This window comes from Arachis ipaensis, chromosome B2, assembly GCF_059453495.1.
Source record: "Arachis ipaensis isolate K30076 ecotype BB chromosome B2, ASM5945349v1, whole genome shotgun sequence".
Taxonomy (NCBI): Eukaryota; Viridiplantae; Streptophyta; class Magnoliopsida; order Fabales; family Fabaceae; genus Arachis; species Arachis ipaensis.
Genome location: NC_142437.1, coordinates 116,061,760 through 116,082,428, shown reverse-complemented (window position 1 = coordinate 116,082,428; position 20,669 = coordinate 116,061,760). Strand labels below are relative to the sequence as shown.

Sequence of the window (20,669 nt, the reverse complement as noted above, 5' to 3'; positions counted from 1 at the left end):
CCTGACCCATTTTCCATTAATGACACGTTAATGACATGGCTTGATGATGTGACCGTTAATGACACGTGTCACTCCATGATTTGGCCACGTGTAATGGTATGATGATGTGTTGACCAGTGACATGTGGCATGCTGATGTGGATGGTTGTGCCACGTGTCACAATGCTATTTGGCCACGTGTCTGTTTGTACCACGTGTCGCAACCGTATTCGTCCACGTGTCATCCATTATGTCATCATTGTAGATGTACCAAATTAGTCCCTAATTTCAACTGCTTTCATTATGAAAAATATGGACACAAAGTAGCAGATTGTGGATTTAAAATGATGAATAACAATCAAGTACATATTGCAGAGCATTAAAATACTGATGATAATCCGACTGCTCAAATCTTTATTTTTTACAAGTAATTCATGTGCTGAAGATGAAAATATACGGCACTTGGATAGTGCCTGTAGTAATCATATGTCTTATAGAAAGGAGTTATTTTTTTCATTAGATGATTCAGTTAAACTACTATTGAAGTTTGGTAATAGTACAAAGATCCCTATTGAAGAAAAAAGATAAATACTAATTAGATTGAAGAATAGTTTTCTAAGTTATATTTTTGATGTATTCTATGCTCCTGAACTTGATTACAATTTATTGAGTATGAGATAATTATCTGAGAAGAGATATAAGATGATAACATACCGTGGATACTACACCATGTTTAACAACAATGAAAGATTCATAGATAAAGCAAAGATGACTTCAAACAGATATTTTAAAACTCCCACAAATTACAAATAAAATTCACACAAAATTAATTTTCGTTATTATTTAATTTAACCGACATTTTACCAAAGGAATTGCATTGTTCTAAAATAAAAAGTTTGAGTAATTATAGATAAAGACCGGATTGAATCTTTACTGTTAAGTTATTGACATAGCATACAATAGTACAATATCATACAATGACTACTGACTAGTGTTAGATCTATACATCCAAATAAAAAACTATCGAAGTAGCCAAAAATAAGATACTCCTATGTCTAGGTTCCTGAGAGATGCAGGCAAAATTACCAGCCAAAATAAGTTTATTTGAGAATAACTATAGTTGTTCATATTGGAATTTCTGGCAGTTAAGTGATTTTATAGTGGTGGTAGATGTGGCTGTTTTTGTTTTTTTTTTTTTTATCTTGCTACAGGTTTTTTCTCTGCCTTTTGCTGCATCGAGTAAAGTATTAGGTCATCAAAATTGTTTACTCTTGATCAATCTAAACTCTAAAATATATAAAATAGACCTATGTTTCAAAGGATTCCTCTATGTTACACTTTGGACAAAGTATTAAACAGTGTGAATTTAAAGCATGATCTTCTTTCCTATATGGTTAGCTTTTTCTGGACACTAGCATAAATTTCAAAGTGAAATGAAGGAACATACATAACAAATAAACAAAACAAGCAAAAACATATTCATTGAGCACTTAATACATGAATAGGACCGTACTTTAGGTTCACCCCCCAAAATTCGGTTAGTTGCTCTCTATGGAAGAAAGGTGAAGATAAAACGCATGTTAAATTAAACAAGCCAATAAAATGTACATTAAACACATAGCAGTATAGTCCGAGATATTATTCACCTCATCTCCAGTTCTTCCACACCAGAATAACTTGCTTGACTTTTTCATCATAATATGGAGCCCTTAAACTAGATATAACAATCATAGCTCCATGCTCTTGATCCATATAATCTTAAATGACCAAGAAAAAAATTGAGGAAAAATCAAATATAAAATTATCCCTAATATTAAGAAAGGCATATTTAACATTCCAGTCTTAAACATTTATTTGTATCTAATTCTGCTCATAAATCCCCTCTTTTCTTCCCTTTTAATTTCAGAGTGAAATAGCTTTCATTTTTTGTTACACATAGCAAGTTATGTCTTCATTTTGTTATGATACTTATAGAGATCTAGGAAAAACAGGGCAAAGAAGAGCAAAGAGACACAAGACTGTTTTTAGTGTCCACACCCCAGATTAAAAGTTCAGAATTGTATTTAATAAAAATATATCTAAAAGCTAATCCTAAAACTAGGAAGTACCTAACAAAATAACGTTGAAAGTCATACATAAAAATGTAAAATTTACACCACTATAGAAACTATATCAACATGCTACAACGTTTCATTACTGATACAACAAAATATAAGATGAAAACAGAAAACTTAACATGGTTCAATTAACCTGCCATGATAGAAAGACCTACGAGCACATGCTCTATGAACAATTAAGAATTCAAGTGGCTAAGCCTAACAAAGATCCTAACTGTAATCCCAACAAACAAAATACTGAAATACTTACTACTAAGACCAAACTGAATTGACAAATTAACAATTTGTTTACATTTTAAATTTCATATTGATGTGGGATAGATATGATAATGCAACCAAGAAAATATTGAATAAAGATAAAGCATTTAATATAACAGATTAGATTTAACTAGAGGAAGCTATAACTAGAGGAAGCTATATTTGCACTTTCAAACGTCCCGGTTTTTCACATTTATAGTTGAAAGGAAAATCATGTGCAGAAAATTTTTGTACTTAAATGTACACAAAATTTTTAAAAGGTAATACTAAATTTCTCGCACACTTTAAGCACATAGAAAATTAACCAAAAAACTGAAATAGAAATCTGAATTAAAAATCTACGGCTTATACATTCAAAAATCAATAAAAGAATATGGTAGAGAATACATACAAATTGACCATCTCAAAATGCAATTCACATCACAAATCTCATACTGAGATGTGATATTCTGTTTAGAAAATATACCAATTATTACATTGTTTCTACCAACCACAACATAGGAAAAAAAAAGGCAATTAATTATGTAAACCTTTTATAATCATCTAAACAGAGGGATTAGTAGTAAGAAAACAAAAACCAGTAACTTAATCATGATAATGCAGCAAAAGAAAAAAAATTTACACAGACAAAACATAAAAAGCAAATGAAAATTTTCAACATATATAGGAGACGGAAAATAAAACAGATAATATAAGAAATATATCTATCGGATTAAACTCAAAATATATTGGATTAACAAGTTGCTAAACTCTATTTTCAATTTTCAGATGTTCTTGAGTTATTTTCCCTTCATATTTGGAAAGAAAATCACAATTTAAAGCAAAATAAAATCACATGTCTAATTTGTTCACTTGAATGTAAGCTCCTGATCCTATCTCTCTTATTTATGGCATCACTTGTGCATGCTGCTAAATCTAATCTAGGTGTTAACTGGAGTTAGTAATCAATGAGAATCAGCACAATAATATAGCATGTGAAAGATTTTCATGGCTAAAATTACTGATGCTAATTCTGCTTCTCCTCAAAAGCTATTCACTATTTATTTTACTCCCAGTAGTTTAAAACTGAATTAGATACAAGATTAATAAAATAAGCACAGAGGCAACTAGGAATTTTATAAGAGACTCCACACTTTGCATCTTAAGTCTGCACAAGAAACGTATTATCTCAAAAAGAATCTACATTTACAAAGTTTTGGATTGAGTTCATAAGATTTTGACATGATAAAATTTGAAGCTAAATTAACATAAGACAACAAAATGAATAAATGAAGAAAAAGTACTTCATCTTTATATAAAAATAGAGAGCCGGAGAGTGCAAGCGAAACTATTTATAGGAGTACTTATTCTTTCAAAACATGTTGAGATAAGCCCCTCTGCCACGAAAGCCGTCGATTACTAGTTTGACATACAAGGTGCAGCAAGTTTATATACTCAAAATAAAACAACTCTCATATACTGTAATTTTTTGTTTTTGGGTTTGCCATCAGTTGCTAGTGAACTTCTAAAAACAACCATGCTAAAGGTAAGATTAGAAGAAGTATATTATGTAATCTGCAAAATAAAACCTATAAAGTTTTGCATAACCAACTAAGAAATATTACTATTAGATGTGATTCAAAAGATATATTGGATTTAAAAAGAGACTAAACTTCATTTGCACTTTTCAAATGTTCTTCCCCAAATGGCAAGTTGTTCACTTGTATGTTGGCTACTCATTCTTCTTTCTTTGTTTGAATCTTTGGTGATGTTAAACTTGATGGTGAATTTGATGGCCTGCAAAAAAGCAGAACTGATAAAAGTCAAAGCTTTAGACATGAAAAAGATATAAACTTCGAAACCCCACCACAAGACCAGACTATAGGAAGCAAGACAATGATTAATGATTCCCTAAGCGTTGATAAATTCAAAATTCAATATCCATAGATTATAGTGACATTTGATTGCAACTTGATGCATAATACATATTACACATTACTTATTCATTAATTACAATGCAACTAAAACTATCAGGAATATCTTGTTACAAAGCATAGGAGAATAGTTTACATACAGTTTTCCTTCCTCTTATTCTTCTTGTCCTTGTCCTTAATGTCGCTAGGGAGTGGCAAGAGACTCTCTGTATACACAGCATAGGCTCTACGGATGGGACAACAAAGATTTTTAAAATGTTTGAGCAGGTCTCCTCGGACATTATGTATGAAGTACCCTCTTTTATCAGAGAAAGTATAACCTCTTCCAATAATATCACCATGACTGTAAAAGCACACCGGCTGAAAGACTTCGCAAGGAATCTGATAGAGAGTCCAAGTTGAGTGCACTTTATATTCTTTCATCACCCATATCTCAGTTTTACGGCTATCATAATTGCGATAATACAAGCCCAGGCAGCCTCCTAGTACGGCGAGAATTGAATAGGAACATGCACTCTTTACAGGTTGTTCCGGCGCAGATAAAGTTGAGAAAGTTCTCTCCTTCAGATCAAAGATAAGAATAACATCCCTGTAAGCTTCAAGAACGCTAGGCACCCAATGAATAGTGCCATTAAAGAACAACCCAGGTGGATTCCAGTTATAAGAACCCAAGAGATTAGAGAGTGCAGCATCAAGATTAATCCATGAATTGGTTCTCAAGGACAAGTAATCCAAGTGATAATGGTCATCCTTATCCTGCCAGGCTACAACAACTAAGTAGTCATCCTGTGAAGCATCATAACCAAATCCATAGAGATGGAACTTGTAAGGAAGCCTAACGACATAGTATTTAAGACGAGCAACAATATGAGAATAAGATATTCTTTTGCTGAATCCGGTCAGTAGGTTCCATACCACAAGAAAATGTGGGTCTCGATACGACAGAATAAAGCCTCTGCAGGATCCCAAGACCGCAAAATGAGAAGGTTTCTTTTTGAAAGGGGGAGACATCACTTTTTGTGATGCATCATTGTCGTCTAAGTAAATAAAGTAAACCATAGCTTCGTTTTCTATGAAGAAACATGCGTTGGTGGCAACGGGAGAGTGGTGAAAATGCAATTCCGCAAAGTCGGGATCAGAAATTAGAGAGTACCACAACTTGGAAACGCACTTGAGGCGAGCGAGATGTCTGATCGGCACCCGCATTAGGACTATGTGAATCAGTTCAAGAGAGAGGATGTCGTAAATGCTCTTGCTCTTGTGATTCTTCTTCTTCTCCATGGTAGATTCCTCTTTTGGTTTGTTCCCCATGTGCTTCCGCTTCTTCTTCTTATCCATGCTTGGATTGCTGAGCTTTTCGCAATTCATGTAGCAATTCTTCCCTCAACCCCGGGACATGAAATTGCTTTGAAAACATAAACGAAGGGAAGGGTCAGCTTTGGATTGACTATTGAAAAAAAAAAATACTTTTTTTAAATAATAAAAAAGTTTAATTTATTTTAAAAAGTTAATAAGAAATGTAAAAAATTATTAAAATTTATTATTTTTTATTATTATTTAATCTCAATATTTAAAAGTATAAGTTAAAATATATTGTTGAATTAGTAAATTAAAAAAATTAAATTATTAACTAAAAATAATAATAAATTTTAATAATTTTTGTTATTTTTAAAGTTAAATATAATAATATTAGATTTATTAAATAGAAAAATATATTTTTTTTATTTAAATTATATAAAATGGTAAAGTGTATAAAATAATTTTTAAACATGCATTTTCTCAACCGTGAGTCAAGGTGAGATGTATATCCGTGAGGTCCTTTAAAGTTTTCTGTCAAAAGCACGGCCAATTTGACCTCTTCAATCTTTATATCCTGAAATATTTTTCTGTAATATTTTTGAATTCACTATCTTATATATAGCTCTTAAACCCGAGTAAAACTCTATAATGGTCTCTCAGATTGAGCTCGTGCATCAATGTTACCCCTGACTTTTGAAATGTTCTAATTGCACCCTTCAGATTGAGCTCCGTGCAAAATTCTGGTCCCTCCACCCAATTCCGGCGTGACTCAGCAGCCGGAGCGATGAGCTGGCTGCTTATGGTCCACGTAGGCAGCCTTAAATGGCTAGCTGATGTGGAGTATTATCAAAAACTCTCCGAATTCCCTGAATTAGTCCTTAGTACCAATTATAAACCCTAAGTTGTTCTTCCCTCTTTCTGTGTGAATTGGTTCGTCGTCCACCTCAAGCTCTTCTTCCCTCTTCCTCTTATTCTTCTTCTTCGTCCTCTCCCGCCATGAGTGACAGTCACGCTTCTCGAAGGTCGAATCGCTCATCTGCGACTGGAAACTGGAGAGGGAACAATGTGCGTAGCCGGCGTTCAGCAGTTCCAGAGTGGTGTGGTTGTGGGTGCAGGCCTGTCCTTCGGTGGTCAGGGACGGAGAGTCATCCTAATAAGTCGTTCTTCGGGTGTCCGAATTATAACGTGAGTGCAATTACTGGCTGAAATTTATAGTGTTGGTTAGTTGAGGTAGTTGTTTGATAAGGTTGATGCATATTTGCAGACTAGTAGAAAGAATTGGTGTGGGTTATTTGTCTGGGCAGATTCGGTACAGGATGAGGTGCCGCTGAAGTCTAATGAAGAAGATGAGCATGGTGGGATGAAGATGAACATTGCATGGAAGGTGGGCAAACTGGAAGCAGATGTGAGAAATGTAAAGCTGATGGTCCAAGTGCTTGGTTTAGGGGTATTCATGTTAGTTGTGTTTGTGTTGATGTTATTGTTGAAGGTTTGATTAGGGTGAGAACTGAAACACAGAACCAGTATAATCCAGTTTATGAACAATGTAATTGACATTAGATTGTTTTTGATATATTGAATGACTATTTGGTTTTGTTTTTGTAAACATAATTGACATGGATAAGCAACAGTAGGAAAAGCTTACATAAGGCACAATTCATAACTGAATGACAATAAAAATAGTTCATATAAAATTTTGCAATAATGCATTGATGACAATAACAAGCCAGAAAATTTTGAGCATTGTTTCAGCTAGATTCCAGCAACTTAGTTAGTATTTAAAAGTTGCAGAGATGTCTATAAATCACCATGACCAAACAAAAGAAGGCCAAGATAATTGTTTCACAAAATATTACAATCTTTCATAATTTCAACCTAAAACTAGGATCATAATCACTTCTTTCTTGGCGGTTTGAATCCTGGGGTGGGTACAAACTTCAGAAAGTTAGCGAGCCTTGCTGCAGTTGCCTCACTAGCTCCCTCCATTGGATTGAATGATGTAGAGCCAGTTGGAATAGGTGACCTTCTTCTAAGTGGCAGTTTCCCAGGTCTTGTAGGTGTGTTCTTGTTTTGTTCATGCTCCTGCAATGCAGACAATATTTTGACATAAGGCCTATAAAATAAGACAAATAATAAAAACACGTTACATGAAGCATTATTAAACACAATACCTTTTGGGAGTTTTCAGCTTCAGAGTATGAGGGCTGAGACAAATCAATTTCAGCCTGCTGGACATCCACATCCACAAAAGTGGCAGGAGCAGGGGCAGATGTAGTAGCAGTAGCAGACGCTCTTGCAGTTCTAGAGCCTGTAGCAGTAGCAGAGGCAGTTGCAGCTTGAGGTGCATTGGAAGTAGTTGTTGTAGCTGACGCAAAGGCAGTTACAGTGACATTCTGAGCAGCAGCCTTAGGGTCTTTAGCAGCAGCCTCCGCAGCTTTTTTCTTCTCAGCCTCTGCAGCTTCAGCAGCCTTCTTCTTCTCACACCCTCTTTTTGTATGACCTTTCTGCAAGCAATACTTGCAAGTGAATGGTCGTAGCTGTCTCTTCAGAGTGGTGGTTGGCTTTGATTTCTTGCTAGACTGACCCCCCTCATCCGCATGCTTCCTTCTCTTGGTTTGGAGCTGTCCAGGTTTCCTCTTAACCAAAGGTGCCAATGGTCTGTTGGCCTCAGATCTTTCCCATAATTGTTGGCCAGGTAAAGGATTTATGTGGTGGGAGTAAGTGGCTTTGTAGGACTCCATTGTGAGGAGCTTGTGGCAGAAATTCTCTGGCCACTTGTTGACCCTAGCAATAGCAGCACATGCGTTCACACATGGGATTCCTGCAACACCATAATCAGCAATAACAATTAGGTGCATAGTTAATTAGACTCACTAGGCAGAGTAGTTAAATAATTAAGTAACAGTTAAATACATTACCTGTTAGCATCCAAAACTGACAAGTACATAGCCTTTTCCCCAGATCCACTACATGGTGTGTAGGGTGTCCATGTACCTCGAACTTCTCGTATCCGGTGTCTCCAGCCCAGATTGGTTGCCATTGCCTAGATTCCTTCCTCAGCTTCTCCAGTCTGCTCTTGATCACTAGGGGAAGTATCCCCACATGGTTATCCAACTTCACTTTATTTTTGGCCATCGTTCTCATTACGAACATCCTAACCTCTTCCAGCAGTGTGATTATAGGCTTCCTCCTAGCTTCCTTAATCTTTGCGTTGAATACTTCGCACGCATTGTTACATATTGAGTCTAACTTTGGCTTGTGACTGAACTGAGATCTTGCCCAAGAATGTGTTGGCCACTTTTCTAGGTATGCCCATGCCTCCGGATTAAGCCGCTTCAACTTTTCCCTATGTTCCCTGAATTCCTCAAAGGTTGTGGCTCGTGCACAATCCCACAGCAACCCTCTTAGCTCCAGATCTTTCCATTGCTTGTTGAAATTCTTCCACAAATGCCATACACAGAAACGGTGATGCACATTGGGCATCACCTCCTGTACAATATTTATGAGTCCCTGCAACACAGAGTGGATGCAAATAATAATTAACACAGATACAACAGAGAGAAGTTTGTAGAATACACAGTTATATGCTCACCGAATTAGAGCCTGACTTTTTTAATTTTCACCATAATAGACCCTGGCTTTTAATATTTTCACCATAATAGTCCCTGAGTTTCTATTAAAGGCACCATAATTGTCCCTAACTTTTACTATCGTGCATCTACAGTAGTCCTACTCACATATCAGCAAGTCTCTTACAGATCCAGGATATTATAACACAGTGAAGCAACCAAACTGGAAACTATATCAGAAGGGATTAGCAGCCATGTACGTTTTGCATATCAGATATGAAACACCAACCATGTGTCTTGTAATCTCCCAAATCTGCGTGCAATAGTTCCAAGAACCATTTTCAGTTGGCAGTATTTTCAACTTCCACAATTGCCCAAGCAATGACATATATGTGGTGGTTTGCATCCTGCCCAATAGCTGATAGAATCTGCCCTCCAAAGACAGTTTTCAGGAAAGCACCATCAAGTCCAATGAGTGGACGACATCCTGCCTTAAATCTATTCTTGCAGCCACTTAAACACACATACATTTTCTCAAATATGACATCACCGTTTGGCTGTGGGATGGTGCAAATTTGGACAGTTGAACCCGAGTTGGTCTTCAGCAGTGTCTCCCCATAGTCCCTCACCATTTCATATTGTGCCTTTTCATCACCATATACAAGGTTTCTAGCATCAGACAGTACCCTTGAGATCGAGTTCCTATTCAATGACAGATCATACTTGGTCTTGAAGATGGTGTTTGCATCACAATGCCTGAAGTTGGGATACTTTCTAACTTTCTTCACCAGCTTACTAGCAACCCAGTTACGATTGGCTGCTCTGTTTTTATCCTCCCTTGCACAGCTATGATCATCTCTGAAAGTCTTCACTTGCCAGCAAGTATCGTCTCGGTCCTTGGAAGCAAAGATAACCCAACTGCATTCCTTCACCTTGCAAACTGCCCTAAGCCTCTTCATATCATTTTTATTGAATCGAATATGCCTTCTCTCCTGGATGGTGTGCTCCCTAACAGCCTTTTTAAAATCCCACTTCGTATTAAACTGCATTCCAACCTCTAAGTGAAGCTCCCCGAACCTAGCCCCCTCTCTAAAAACTGGAAACACCTCATCAGACTTGGTCTCCTCTTCTAATTCGTCTTCAGAGTTGGGTGGGATTTTCATCTCCAATGAATGCCAAGAGTTGGCACCATCAGAATCAGTCCCATAATCGTATGCATCATAATCATCATTCTTATCAGTTCCAACTTTCCCAAAATCCACTTCAACATCAGAATTACCCTCCACATAAGCATCGTCATCAACACAAATCTTCTCCTTCATCTTATTCTTTCCCTTACCCTTATCCTGTGAATCACTCTTATTACTTGTTTTCTTCTTACCCTTTACCTTACGTGAAGGAACAGGGTCCGCAGCACATGAATCAGATGAGCTGTCTTTCTGTACTGGTTTATAGGGCTCATCTTCTGAACTATCATCAGAATTAGAGGACTCCTCATCAGAGGACATCAACATCACTGGGATCTTGCTACCCTGCCCCCTTTTCTGAGTCTTTGTGCCTCCTATCCCAGTGGCAGACCTCATGCAATACCTCCTATGAACTTTTGTTTGACTTGGTTTCGGGGTGTTCTTGGCCTTCTTTTTAAGTTTTTGTTCAGTCGGCACCTTAACAGATGCTTTTACCCCATCCTCCCTAGGTCGACTCACATTAGCAGTAGGATTCTTTTCATGATTTGGCCTAGCACCATTGTGTGGGGCAGCTGCAATATTTTCCTTAGCTTGCGTCCCAAGGTCCCTTACTTGATCATCAATGTATACCATAACCTCCTTCCCTTCTATCAGTTCAGGTGACGAAACCTCATGTTCAATGTAGATATCAACAAGACCTGCATTCTGTGAACCCATCTCACACATCTCTCTTAGGTCTGCATCACTATTTAACTTCCTCAATCCCTCCCCTATGCTCTTTCCAGGTACAAGCCACCAGACTTCCTTCATTCTGTCACAATCTAGCTCCTTATAATAGTTTCTCAGGTAAAATACATCCAGCCTATCCACCTCAACATCACCTAGGCAGTTTCTGTTGTCTGGATAGTAACCAATCTTTCCATCCATACCCTTTTCAAAACTTCCTCCATGATGAAACATAATGTCCAGTACTTCATCCATCTGCCAGATAAGTAAACAAACAAATTAAACACATGCAACCCTTCTTTGAGGAAGAAAAAAATAGAGCAACCCAAATCCCTTCCTAACAACATAACCACAAAAAACCTAACAACATAGAAATCTAAACAAAACACCAAACGAAGATGAACTCTCCCTCAATCAACACACCACGTGAAGAGCCATCAGTGAAAACCCAAAAAAAAAAAAAATTTAAACTTCAACTACACATTGTATTACTAACCTTGTTGTAGCTGACAATGACAATACCCTCTACTTCAACAACTTCGTACCTGTGGCGTCCTTCCTTCTCCTGGCAATGAACTCAGTCAAGCACTAACCAGAACGTGCCCTAATGTCACAGCATTCTCTGGACGACACAGCATTCTCTGGACGACAGAGAGAAGAAATGTCTGAAGAGAAGTAGGAGAAAGACTAACGAATGATCAACCCTCTCCCCAAGCAACCTTTCAATTCCCCTCCAAGGCAAAACGACGTCATCCTGATTCATTAACACCATCCAGGCAAAACGGCGTCGTTTAAGGCCGCCTACGTGGACCATAAGTAGCCAGCTCAGTGCTCCGTCTGCTGAGTCACGCCGGATTTGGGTAGAGGGACCAGGATTTCGCACGGAGCTCAATCTGAAGGGTGCAATTAGAGTATTTCGAAAGTTAGGGGTAACATTGATGCACGGGTTCAATCTGAGGGACCATTATGGGATTTCACTCCTTAAACCCACAAATAAAATGTCTGACTGTTGCATCAGAATATGCAACTTTTTTTTCATGCTATTGATTGATTTGAATCCTATATCTTAAGCTAGCCAACAAAATAATTGAGTAAATTAAAAGAATCATATAAAATTCTCCTACCAAAAAGGTCATATATCCCAAGATATGTAAGAAAGATATGTTCGCCCCACACTCAAGGGGAAGAAAATAGAAAGTTTAATTTTTCTAAGAATTTTAACTTAAAAGATTTCAACTAAAGATCTCAATAAAAATTAATTCAGTTTCCTATTTAGTTCAACAACATATTACTCTAAATTAAACTTTTTTATTCTCACATTTTTATTTAGTTTTGTATAGCCAATTTTATTCTCACATTCATTACTTTATTTTCAGTTATTAAACAGCTAAATAAAAAAATATAGGAATAAATAAATTAAGTAGTCTTTTTATTATAATACTTAGATAGAGACCTAGAAAAAACAGGAGAAATAATAAGAGATACAAGACTAATATTAATATCTACAACATAGTTTACAATGCAGAATTTGTAACAATTCAAAAGTTATAAAAGTTAAAAGCCTATACTTAAGACAGTTAAATTTTTATATTTTATATGTAGATATTTAAATTCTAAATACACAATACTAAGGGTGTATTTGAATTCTCATCCCACACTTTTAACACACACAAAAAAATCAATAAAAGAATTGAATTAAAAATCTACAGCCTAAAGAAATTTATTACATCAAAAAATTAATATAGTAGAAAATATATAAAAATTGACAATTTTATTTAGGTATCCTTGTTGGAATAAATTATTTCAATTGACCCAGATCATCTATATTGAATCACCAAAATATATTATAATGCAGAAGCGTACCTTTACTCATAAGAGTCAGAAATTGATAGAAGGATTTGAATTTTGTGGTACTTTCGATCTTTCTCAACCAAAACCTTATGTATTTCTAGGTGGCTGAATTGTTACTCTTTTGATGGGGAAAGAGCGACAAAGGCGGCCTTTGGTATATTGGAAACCGAAACCCTAAAGGCCTATTTATATTTGAGCATGGCACCCATTAGACCCTAAAGCCCAAATAAAATAGTATCTAAAGTCTAAATGATAATATATCTAAAATCTAGAAGATAACTATCTAAGAAACAAAAGATAATATCTGATTTTATTCTCATTTAGTTCCAAATCAAAAGTAATAATGACTTATTTAATTTAGTATTTATAATAATAAATGAGATCACCATTATTAGATGATTTAGTTAAACTATTATTGAAATTTGGTATGTAATAGTACAAAGATCTCTATTGAATTAAAAAGACAAATACTAATTAGATTGAAGAATAATTTTTTGAGTTATATTTTTGTTGTTTTCTATGCTCCTGAACTTGATTATAATTTACTGAGTATGAGACAGTTGTCTGAGAAGGATATAAAATGATAACATATCGTAGATACTGCACTGTATTTGACAACAACAAAAGGTTCATAGATAAAGTAAAGATGATTTCAAATAGATATTCTAAAACTCCCACAAATTACAAGTAAAATTTGTACAAAACTAATTTTTGTTACTATTTAATTTAATCAATATTTTAATAGAAGGATTGCATTGTCCTAAAATAAAAAAATTGAGAATAATTATAGACAAAGACCAGATTGAATTTTTATTCTTAATTGTAGTATTAAGTTATTGACATAGCATACAATACCATACAATGACTACTGACTAGTGTTAGACTTATACAACCAAATAAAAAACTACTGAAGTAGCCAAAAATAAGATACTCCTATGTCTAGGTTTCTGAGAGATGCAGGCAAAATTATCAGCCAAAATAAGTGCATTTGAGAAGAACTATAGTTGTTCATATTGAAATTTCTGGCAGTTAAGTGATTTTGTAGTGGCGGTAGATGTGGTTGTTTTTTTTTTTCTTATCTTGCTACAAGTTTTTTCTCTACCTTTTGCTGCATCGAGTAAAGTATTAGGTCATCAAAATTGTTTACTCTTAATCAATCTAAACTCTAAAATATATAAAATAGCCCTATGTTTCAAAGGATTTCTCTATGTTGTACTTTGGACAAAGTATTAAACAGTGTGAATTTAAAGCATGATCTTCTTTCCTATATGGTTAACCTTTTTCTGGACACTAGCATAAGTTTCAAAGTGAAATGAAAGAACATGCAAAACAAATAAACAAAACAAGCAAAAATGTATTCATTGAGCACTTAATACATGAATAGGACCTGTACTTTAGGTTCACCTCCCAAAATTTGGTTAGTCGCTCTCTATGGAAGAAAGGTGAAGATAAAACGCATGTTAAATTAAACAAGCCAATAAAATGTATATTAAACACATAACAGTGTAGTCCAAAATATTATTCTTTTCGAACATTTCAACATTTATCACCTCATCTCCAGCTCTTCAACACCAAAATAACTTGCTTGACTTTTTCATCGTAATATGGAGCCCTTAAACTAGATATAACAATCATAGCTCCATGCTCTTGATCCATATAATCTTTCGGGGGCCACTCTAATGAAGTCATCAAAAATGACTTCCGCTGAATTTCAAAGCTGCACCATTGGATATTATTTTGGGATTGAAAATTTTATGGACATGTGTCATTCATGATGGACAAGAAATTAAAGTTGGTGTAGCATAATTTTTTTATTTTGGTTCAATATGTTAAATGAATCTAGTTAAACCGATATAAAAATAAATCGGTTTATAACGACAATTAAATTTAATTTTAATTATTTTTATTAATAATAAATCAATTTATGACAACAATCAAATATTCTAAATGTCATCTCAAGAACAAATTAACTTTTAGTTTTAGGATTACAAATAATCATATATGAAGTGATATATTTCATATCAAAATTATTTTTTAAATTTTATCTTAATCATTAATTTACATAAAATGGTGCTCTAAATTTATTCTAAATCACTAATTTACACTTAATTAGAGATTTAACAGTGAACTTAACATTAAATTATGTTTTATATTAAATCTCAACTTTTAATTAATATTAATTTTCAGTGTAAAAGTGAATTTCATATATAGTAATGCTTTAATTTTGATTGAAATCATTAATTCACACTTAATTAGAAGTGCAAAAGAGAACTTCATATGATTACATCAAATCATACTCTAAATTTGATATTAAAAACTAATTAACACTTTTTTTTGTTGTCATGATTATGAATTTCAAATTAAATATGTTCAAATTTTTATATGACCATATCACTAATTATCATTTATTTATATATACAAACAAATTTTCAAATCAAATGACACTCTAAATTTAAGTAAATTTAATAAAAATTTTAAATTTTTATTTTAATAAATACTCAACAAATCATTAAAAATTTAATTTATTATAACTTTACCAAAAAAAAATTTTAATTAAAAATTTTAACTTTACCAAATTTAATATTTATTAATTATAACAATAATTAATAAATATTAAGCCAATGAGTAATAGCTCAAATGGCATAGTCTCCCCATACTCAATTAAGAGGTTGCGGGTTCGAGTCTCCTATCTTTGGTAAAAAAAAAAATTAATAAATATTAAATAAAATAAATTTGAGTTATTTTAACTATTTTTTTTGTTTTTCAAACATTATTATTATAAAATAAAAGGTACATTATACAAATAATTACAAAGCTATGATTTATTTTATTATAATTTATTTATATTTAGATATACTTACTTTTTAGTTTTTTATTTTTATTATTGAAGGAGAAAAAATTAAGTAAAATTATTAATTAAAATATTAACCAAAAAATATATTAGTATTTTTAAATTTGAATCATATAGTGGTTTGGTTCAATACAATTTAATAAAATCCGACCAAATTAAAAGTAAATCACGTGAGACACTTGTTTCAATCACAAGAACGAACTTGTTTCAATCACAAGAACGACTTCAGGAGAAGTCATTTTTAATGACTTCATTTAAGTGGGCGCCTAATCTTAAATGGCCAAGAAAAAAATTGGAAGAAAAATCAAATATAAAATTATCTCTATTATTAAGAAAGGCATATTTAACATTCCAGTTTTAAACATTAATTTATATCTAATTCTACTCATAAATCTCCTTTTTTATTTATACATGTACTCCCGTGTACTCCCATATCGTTTTGATGGACATATATACTAAAAAAAGAAACGTATTATCTAAAAAAAAATCCATATTTAAAAAGTTTTGGATTGGGTTCATTAGATTTTGACATGATAAAATTTGAAACTAAATTAACATAAGACAACATAATGAATAAGTAAAGAAAAAAAAAACTTCATCTTTATATCAAAATAGAAAGATAGAGAGTGCAAGCGAAACTATTTATAAGAGTACTTATCCTTTTAAAACATATTCAAATGAGAAGGTAGTTTCTCCCTGAAAAGAGGAGACACCACTTTTTGTGAAGTATCATTGTCGTCTAAGTAAACAAAGTAAGCCATAACGTCATTTTCTATGAAGAAGCATGCGTTGGTGGCAGGAGAGTGGTGAAAATGCAATTCCACAGAGTCAGGATCAGAAATTAGAGAGTACCACAGTTTGGAAACGCACTTAAGGCGAGCGAGATGTCTGATAGTTTGATTAATAGTTTGATTTTAGACGTTGTTTTAATGATGTGCAATTTTCTCATTTGCTATGATTCCTATACTTTGCCATATCTCCAAATCTTGTTTTTTTTTTTTTACTTACTACTAGTTCTGCGCTAATTTGGTTAATTTTCACTTCTTGATTTAACAGTAATTTTTTAGTGTAGTTATGTTGTTCATTATTTTATAAAAATCAAATTGTAATGTAATCAAAGAGACTAATTCATATACATACAATTTTACTATTTATATTTTGTAGTTGTCAAATTTTTTTATTCGTACTCATTCTGGCCAAATGCAGTTTCAGTACCCAATTCTATAGTATGCATTAATTTAGAGACTTTAGTGATAGAATAAAATGATTTAATTGAAAATAAATGTTAAAATTATAAAAAAAGTACCAAAAAAGTACAAAAAAGCACATATTTATTTTTAACAAAATAACTCTAGCTAATTCTAGAAAATAAAAAAATACTAACTATGATTGATTGGAATAATAACTAATTTAATTACTCACTATTAATTTACGACAATATTAATGAACAAAGTCCTAACTCTTAAAATTCAGAATATTAGTTTTATACTTACATTTTATTATTCTATCTATTTATTATCATTTTATTATATTTAATAGAAAAATAAAATAAAATTAATTTTATGAAAGTTCATTTTCTAACTATGTACAAAGTTTTTATTCTTTTTTAATCTAAAGGTATCAAATTCTTAAATTTTAAGTTTATGTATTTTAATTTTTCCTGATACTATTGTTTTAAATCCAACAAGTCAAAATTCTAAATTTTAATTAGTATGTAAAATTTTTGAAATATAGTTTAAAGTTATAAAATTTATAATTTAATATTTTTTATTAAAGTTAAATTTTACTCTAAATTAAAAATGATAGTTACTTCACTAAACAAAATTCAAATTAATATTTATAATAAGATAAATGAAATTTTTAGCGGTAATGTTAAATGCAACTTTTATTTAGTCCACTCACCCAGTTTTCAGGATAACTCCCTCACACTTTTCTTTTTCTCCAAATCCCCTATTTGTTATCTCCTGCAATTGATTCAAGTTTGATAACATACAGCCAACCCTTTCGCTAATAAGATTCTCTTCAGTTTCTCCAAATCCGTAATTTCTTAGTTCTTACACTCATATCAAGCCAACTAACCTTCAAAGCAAATCTGTTTCGCTTAATCCGTTCCTTTTTAGGTTCTGAGTACCATTGCACTAGACATTTTGTGGAAGAGTAAGGGACCAGGATTTGCAGTTCGAATGCCGTCAGTTCGAGTCGTCGAAGAAGCAAGCAAAATCAATCCGATTCTACCGGCAAACCCGAATCGCGAAGAAGACTTAAGGAACCCTAAATTGCTCCATTACACCTCCCTCACCGTCACTCTCTCTGGAGGTAGTGCTCTAAATCTTACCTCTCTAACACACTGTCTGGTCGATTTAAGTTTTATCTTCTTGTCCTGTTGTTGGTAGAGATGAGTGCGTTGACTTGGATTTGCATGTTTTATTCTTTTATCCTTTTGTAGGCATAGAGAATGAACTACTGGTATAAAGTATAATTTAAATGTATAAATATAACTAGTTACTTAGTAGTATGTATTAATGTGATTAATTACATTCCTAACTAACCTTAGTTCTCTTTTATATGGTAAAATTCCTAAAATCAACATTATTTTGGTAATGGCCATAGCCATAGTAAGGTAGCAAACAAGAGTTATTGTTTACATTTCTTGGCATTTCTTGTGTTTTTTACTCTTGAGTCTGACTTTATGCATCTAGTTCTGTATATTCTAAACCACTTCAGAAGAAGTTCCACCATTTAGATCACTATGGTAGCATCCATTCTTCAAACATGTAATTTTCTGTATACTCAACTTTTTTAAGAGCCTAATCTTTGTGAATATTTCTTTTTGCATGAGTGTTATTTTGTGATCATAATAATGTTAGTCAATGTAGTTCAAACTATCTCCATGAGAGAGATTTTAGTTCCATGTATGAGGAAGAAGGAAGCTCCAAGAATGGTAAGAAGCAGTTTATGTGTTTACAGGGCAGATTGATCAATAGAAATGAGGTGACAATAAGGATACTTTATTTGATTTGCTTCTTTCAACCTTTCTTTTATTATAGCACTAGACAGTAGCTGAGACTATTTGTTGACGATGATTCTTTCAATTATTAAAGCGTAGTTGTTGTTGTGTGATTGAAATTTAAAATTATTTAATAGAGAACAAGAAGAAAGAATTCATAATTGAAGTGGAGGCTATAGGTTATGTTAGACATAAACATCTTGTGTGCCTGCTTGGAGGGAGTTAACAGATACTTAGTTTTAGCAAAGCAAATCATTTTTAGTGTTTGTTTCAATGTTTAAGCTACTAATGGATGAATATGTGAATATTGGTAACTTAGAGTAATGGATGCATATTGCTATGGAACAAGGAACACTTACTTGGGAGGTCCGCATGCTCGATAGTTACTTGGTAAGTTCAACTTTCTACTTTAAAATATTGATCTTGGTAATTGCTAACACATTTCTATTTTTACTTTTAAATTCTTTGTCTCAAATGGTTTTGATTGCAATCCGATATCCTACTTACTTACATGAAATAATTGAATTGAAAGTTGTTTAACAGGATATAAGTCTAGCAATATATATTGATTGACGATGAGTTTAATGAGATGTTTTATGTTGTGAAAATGAAAATTCAGCCTTATTGGATATGCATTCTTACTTTTTTTTAACTACATTAAACTATTAATTTAAATAATGTCTTGGGACATTTTTTTCATGAATTAAGAGATAACACAATCTTATTTGAATGTTTTTGCAGGTATTCCAATGAAGACGTTAGAGATTTAATAATGATGCATTCTGATACTTGATTTTGTAATAGTTTAAACTCATTTAGTTCAGGATATTTACTTTTCAACATTATTACTTAAATTTCATATTTTTATTTCTAAGAATACCACTTATGTGGATATGGTTAATTTTTTTAATTTTGTATGATATAATTTTGTACTAAGTAGCATCTTTATTATATATATATATATATATATATATATATATATATATATATATATATATATATATATATATATATCTTTCATGATTAGCCACGGAAAAAACCGTGGCTAAATAACCCAGCAACATTAGTCACGGACAAAATTGTGGCCAAAAAGCCCAGCCTGCCAATATTAACCACGGATAAAATTGTGGCAAAATTATATTTGTTAGTTACATTGTTATCATTTAGCCACGGTTTAGAGTGTGGCCAAAATAGTAAAAACCGTGGCTATTCAAATGTCTCCACGAGTCACAAAACCGTGACTAACAAGCCAAAAATCGTGGCTAATTGAAAATGCATCGCCCTTGTTAGCCACGGATACCCATTCGTTGCTAACGCTTCATCGCCATGGTTTTTCTTGATTTTAGCCATAGTTTTTTCCATGGCTAATCACCGTGTCTAGACTTTTCCTTATAATAATAAGAAGAAAGACAGGGAAGTCAAGTCCATGTTTCTTCCAAAATTTTAGTTTAATATCATAATTATCTATTTATTAAAAGTTAATTGTGTTAAAAATTTAAAGAATTATTAAGAATGCTCAAGAGTTTTTATTAATTAAGGTATTTAGTTATTAAATGATGACAAAACTAAAGTATGTAAGCTGAACGAGACACATTGTTTTCTAATATAAATTATATCTCAGTTATTAGAAGACATTAACACTTTAAAAAATCAAAGCAAGCTCTACAAACTTCATCAATCATCGCCAATATATACAATTAGTTGTTTAAAATTATTATTTTAGTATTAAAAATTGTCTATATAAAAGTACATATGTCTTATGTATTTTATATTCTATAAAATGAAAATATGTTATGAGAATTGAGAATTTTTTTTTTATTTTTTTATTTTATGAGTAGTAGTGAATTAGAAAGATGAAAAATATGATAATGTTATCTGTATGAGTGAGTAATCTTAAAACAAATAAATTGTTG

The 20,669-nt window shown here is 32.7% G+C and overlaps 2 protein-coding genes across 2 annotated transcripts; both read right to left on the bottom strand.

Annotated features, from left to right (window-relative positions):
* Positions 1-3,779: 3,779 nt before the first annotated feature.
* Positions 3,780-5,668, bottom strand: LOC107625943 (F-box protein CPR1-like). The gene is made up of 2 exons (XM_016328689.3): positions 4,407-5,668; positions 3,780-4,129 (listed from the first exon to the last, which is right to left on the bottom strand). The coding sequence occupies exons 1-2, from the start codon at positions 5,632-5,634 to the stop codon at positions 4,104-4,106; spliced, it is 1,254 nt and encodes a 417-aa protein (XP_016184175.1). The 5' UTR covers positions 5,635-5,668; the 3' UTR covers positions 3,780-4,103.
* A 1,790-nt stretch (positions 5,669-7,458) lies between these two features.
* LOC148575319 (uncharacterized) lies at positions 7,459-8,306 on the bottom strand. Its single transcript, XM_088504432.1, has 2 exons — positions 7,737-8,306; positions 7,459-7,647 (listed from the first exon to the last, which is right to left on the bottom strand). The coding sequence occupies exons 1-2, from the start codon at positions 8,304-8,306 to the stop codon at positions 7,459-7,461; spliced, it is 759 nt and encodes a 252-aa protein (XP_088360558.1).
* Positions 8,307-20,669: the final 12,363 nt, after the last annotated feature.